Genomic DNA, 5,693 nt, shown 5'->3' on the forward strand with positions numbered 1-5,693 from the left:
GTACCAGTACCTCTGTGGCAAGCAAGTACCATTGCTATTGAGAAAATCATTACGCAAAAGAAAATATAGTTGCCACCCACCCCTCAAAAAAATATCTAAATTTTGAGCAAACTTATTTTATTTTTTTCTTATTTTACATTTTCTTTTAATAAAATATGATTTTTATAACTATTCACTTTTCTAAAAAAATTCAAAAGGTGAAAACTATTAAAAAAAACATTTCGGTGAAATTACACGCGAGATATAAAACCCGGACCCGTTATTGGAGGTAAAGTCTATTTGAACCCGATCGAAGTAAACCCTCAATAGAGCTTGCCTCGTCCTCTACCAAGACCCAATCCAAAAGGCTAAACTCAACCAAGCAAACGCTTTGACCCCAAATGCTATATCAGAAATGATTTGTGCAGTCGGAAAATGCAGTCGGCGTGCAGTCGGCTGTAAAAAAAAAATTAATACGGGACTTATATGAAAAAAAAAAATTATTTTTATAACTTTTTATAATTCATATAGGTCCCCCTGAATATAAAATAATTTTTTTATAATTTTTTTTTATTTATTCCGTACAGCCGACTGCACGCCGACTGCATTTCCCGACTGTATGTAGCAAAGCCCATATATAAATGTATGTATATATATATGTATGTATGTATTGTTGACTTTTGTGTATTTTGGAGAGTACACAGACGTGTCTAAATCGCATTAGAGAAAGAAGACGAGTGGAAAATACGCGCCCCCACTCGCAGCTGGAGGAAGAAGACGCGTGGAAGACACTCTCCCACACTCCACTGTAGCAGAAGACTGATCTGAACCGTCCAAAAATTACAGATCGATTTTGGGCTAGATTTAAACCATTTGAAATCCGATTTCAACGATTAAATAGTGCTTTCTAATTATTTGAATCATTCTACACTCATCCGTACGGTGGAAATATTGAAATTTGCCATCAGTACTTTTGATCTGAACTGTCAATGAATTACAGATCATTTGGGGCTTGATCTATGCCATTTAGAGTCTAATTGTGATGATCAAATAGTGGTGAAAAACTATTTGGATCATTCTCAACTCATCTGTACGGTGGGAATGTTGAGATTCGTCATCAGTACTTTCGATCTAAACCGTCCATAAGTTGCAGATCATTTTAGGCTAGAGTTACGCCAGTTGGAGTTCAATTACGATGATCAAATAGTGCTGACAAATTATTTGGATCATTCCAGACTCATCCGTACGGTGGAAATGTTGAGATTCACCATCGGTACTTTCAATCTGAATCGTCTACGAGTTGCAGATCATTTTGGGCTATATCTACGCTAGTTGGAGTTCAATTACAATGATCAAATAGTGCTGATAAACTATTTGGGTCATTTTGGACTCATCTGTACGGTGGGAATGTTGAGATTGGCCATTGATACTTTCGATCTGAACCGTCCATGAGTTGAAGATCATTTTGGGCTAGATCTACGCCAATTGGAGTTCAATTACGATGATCAAATAGTGCTGAAAAACTATTTGGATCATTCTGAACTCATCTGTACTGTGAGAATGTTGAGATTGGCCATCGGTACATTCGATCTGAACCGTCCATGAGTTGCAGATCATTTTGGGCTTGATCTACGCCAGTTGGAGTTCCATTGCGATGATCAAATAGTGCTGACAAACTATTTAGATCATTCCAAACTCATCCGTACGGTGGAAATGTTGAGATTAGCCATCGATACTTTCGATCTGAACCATCCACAGTTGTAGATCATTTTGGGCTTGATCTACGCCATTTGCAGTCCAATTTTGATGATCAAATAGTGCTGACAAACTATTTGGATCATTCTGGACTCATCTGTACGGTGGGAATGTTGAGATTCGCCATCGATACACTCGATCTGAACCGTCCACAAATTGCAGATCATTTTGGACTAGATCTACGCCAGTTAGAGTTCCATTGCGATGATCAAATAGTGCTAACAAACTATTTGGATCATTCCAGACTCATCCGTACGGTGAGAATGTTGAGATTCGCCATCGGTACATTTGATCTGAACTGTCCTCAAGTTGCAAATCATTTTGGGCTAGATCTGCGTCAGTTGGAGTTTAATTACAATGATCAAATAGTACTGACAAACTATTTGGATCATTCTGGACTTATCCGTACGGTGGAAATGTTGAGATTCGGCATCGGTACTAATGATCTGGACCGTTCATACTTCAGATCAGTAGTGGCTTGATCGCAGCCAGTTGGAGTCATGATGGACTCATTTGTTTAGGGCTTGATCGCAGCCAGTTGGAGTCGTGATGGACTCATTTGTTTAGGGCTTGATCGCAGACAGTTGGAATCGTGATAAACTCATTTGTTTTGGACTTGATCTCAGCCAATTGGAGTCGTGACAGACTTATTTGTTTTGGGCTTAATGTCAGCCAGTTTGAGTCCAATGTTGCCGAACTCAATTTGTTTGGGCTTGATTTAAGTCAGTTGGGATCGTGAAGTTTGAGGAGCAAACTTCAAATCATTGGACGATGCTGATTAAATTGTTATATCAGTAAGTTTTGGTAGTCATACAACTCATGGAGCATAATATTATTAAGAGGAGAACCGCAATGGATCTCATTGTGACTTTCTTTGAAAAGCCAATTGTAAATAACAAAGTGCAGATGAAGAAACAGTTCAACTTCGAAAAATGCAGAAGGGATTATTGTTGCCCAATAGTATCTGGCGTTGTGGTCAAAAAGTTGGGAGGTCATAAGAATGACTATGAGTAATTCTGTAAAGAAAACGAAGTTGAAGTTTCTTAATGTAAGAAATTTTATCCTAGATGAAGAGGTGCGCAGAAGAGATTCTGGCAAGATCTCGAGTTGTTGGTCCTGAATGTTAATAGTAAGGGTAGAGGCAAGTCAAGATCTGGACAACAGATGACTCGCCAGAAATTGTGGCAAGATAGGCTACAAGAGATTGCTAAAATTAGGAGAAAACTGAGAATGTTGCTGTGAATATGGTGACTGAAGAAATACATGGCGTTGCATTTTTTGCAGTGCACAATACTGTTAAAGACAGCTTGAAGACAACAGTCATTCAGTAGTGTTTTCTCAAAAATGAGTGAAAGGTCACGAATGATTCATTGGTCTTGGCTCGCGGTAATGGTGAGGAAGTTAAAGGATTTAAGTTTACTTTTCCTCCTCTAAACTTGAAGAAATCTCTCTAGACCACGACATGAAGTAAAGGTGTGAGAGATGGGAACAAAATATCAAATGTTTCAGGGATATCTACACCTAAAGTTGATGATCACATAACTGCCAAGATGATCAGACCTCCATGGTGGTTACTACCTTAAACTATATCATGCTGAATGAAAGTAGTGAATTACGGTATGAAAAAAAATCTTACAAGAATGGAGATTATGCAAGTCGAAGATAGCAGAGACTGCACACAAGATAGGCACATCGACTAAAAATAGGATATGTTAGCAGCAGGATGAGGAGTCAATCGCCCAAATCAGAGATGGAGACCTCAGTAATAGGTTCTCTGATATGTGTCAAGGTCCGTGCGAGACCATTGATTCTCAGTGCAGTGGGAGATGTGTTGCCCTATATAGATATGTTGATTAAGGGCACTGTACGTAATAAACTAAAGTTATGCATCACTTTAGTTAATCTTCTAATTTAAAGACATGAGCTGTAAAATTACAAAGATAATAAGGGATCATGTTGGAGATAGAGGCTAGCATGTTGAGAACCAGTCTCCAAGTTGGAGATTGGTGTGATTGTAGGATTATGGAGCCTGGTTTTGACAACTGTAAAGGCACCAGGCAAATTGTTCACACGGATGTGGCTCGAGCGAAGCTCAGTTTGCTCAAGGTGTACATGAGTGCGGACTCATGGACTCGAGCGAGAGAATAATCCTAAAGAGTTGAGATTGTGCAGTAAAGCATTTGTAAATCTCTTCTGAAGAAAATTCCTTGCAAGTTTCATGATGTAAACGATCCTGATGCATTTGAATATGCATTTGGAGAGGCATCTGGACATCCATTTAAAGACGTACCTGCAGATGCATTTGATAGCAGAAATCTCTCATGGCTAACAAGCATTCCAATGAAGGAGTGCAATCATTTGAATGATGCAACCATTTGTAGTATCCTAGTATGGCACACTTGAGTGGAGGGGCTGACTGTTGGAAACCCCCCAAGTGTGAATTGCCATTTGAATTTGCAGCCACCCATTTATCGAAAGAAGCTTCCCACTAGTTCTAGAAAGCTGCAGCAACCCCTCAACAGTCAAGGAAAATTGCTGGAAATTTCTTGGTTGTCAAATATGGTGGCTACGTTAGGTGGGCTTCTCCTATAAAAGGAGATCATTTGCAATGGTATAAATTATTCTCACTGTGGTAAGAGCTCAAAGCAGAAGGTTGGGCAAAATTTAGATTCTGGATAAATCCAGAACAGAGGTCATTTGAGAGATAGAGAGTTTGTTTATGAGTGTTTGTAATTTTGTACAAACATATTGAAAATATTGAGTTTTTGCTTCAATGGACGTAGGCAAGTTGCCAAACTACTTAAATATTATCTCTCTATCATCTTGTGTGATTTTTTGACACGCCAGAGGTGCAACACACACACATTCACCATGCTTAGAAGTCACACATAAACTGCGCACCCCAAAGGCTGGTCTGCACGAGATTTTCCAATATTGCCCGTGGCACCCACAAAACCAACTTTCAGATTATCACAAAGAACTTCCATCGTTTTCAGACGACTCCACCATGATCCATATTCGAGGGTTGTCCAAGCCAGCATCCTAAAACTAAAGTTCACCCAGCCGTTGTCCCCGTACTCCTGCTCCATGGCGTTCACTGTCGACTTAGGCAGCATGTTTTCATCAAGCGTGGTATTCCTGGATAGCCTCACATGAAACGAGTCTTGTGCCTTTGTATCCAGATACAAATGCCCCCCAAGCGAGGATGACGTTAATACTTCATCCTCGTAAAACATGTAATTGTCAATCCGATCAAAGAAAATTTTCAGTTTGTGGTTGGGATTTTGAACAGTAATGTCGGCTTCCCAAATGCCCGTCACAGCGACATCATTGGAGACTTTGAAACTGTTAACTGAGAACTTGTCAACATAGAAAACTGGGATTGCTGGATGTACTTAAAACCAACTGGCCATACTGGACAGGAACGTAAGGAAGACAAATACAAGTAAGGCCGCTAAACAGCAGCGAAAGAGTCCTGTGCAGCTCGAGGTATAGTCTAATTGGGTGCGGTAATACTCTGCTGGTGGTGGTTGTAGTTAAGGGTAGGCAGCATTGTTAACGTTTGGAGGGTAACCGGGATGCAGCGGATAGCCAGGTCACCCATGTATGTTCAGGTATGGGTACCCCATTGCTTGTGGATACTTCGTCGGCTGTGGGGGTTTATCGCTGTAAGCAGCCGAAGGGTTGTCCTGATTCGCTTCCGAGGACTGACCGGGATCTTTCTTGGGCTGGCTGGCTGTCTTCAGGCGTAGAAGCCATGAGGGTTCTCTCGTTTCTCTTTCGCCCCAAGAATTTTTACACAGAATGAAGTGTAAGTCCTCGTAGGGAAAAGAGAGAAAACAACAAAGGAGAATTACAAAACGCGTAAAGCCATAGAATCTTCTACTTGCAAGTTGGTTCATAGACACATCCTTTGATATCGACGCAGCGGTATTTGATTTGTAATAGAAATTTCTAAT

General features: G+C 40.2%; 1 protein-coding gene across 1 annotated transcript; it reads right to left on the reverse strand.

Annotated features, from left to right (window-relative positions):
* Window positions 1-4,616: 4,616 nt before the first annotated feature.
* On the reverse strand, window positions 4,617-5,338 carry LOC122279487. The gene is made up of 2 exons (XM_043090168.1): window positions 5,251-5,338; window positions 4,617-5,119 (listed from the first exon to the last, which is right to left on the reverse strand). Exons 1-2 carry the CDS (start codon window positions 5,336-5,338, stop codon window positions 4,617-4,619), a joined length of 591 nt encoding a protein of 196 aa, XP_042946102.1.
* Between the last annotated feature and the right edge of the window lie 355 nt (window positions 5,339-5,693).

This window comes from Carya illinoinensis, chromosome 10 (genome assembly GCF_018687715.1).
Source record: "Carya illinoinensis cultivar Pawnee chromosome 10, C.illinoinensisPawnee_v1, whole genome shotgun sequence".
Classification (NCBI taxonomy): domain Eukaryota; kingdom Viridiplantae; phylum Streptophyta; class Magnoliopsida; order Fagales; family Juglandaceae; genus Carya; species Carya illinoinensis.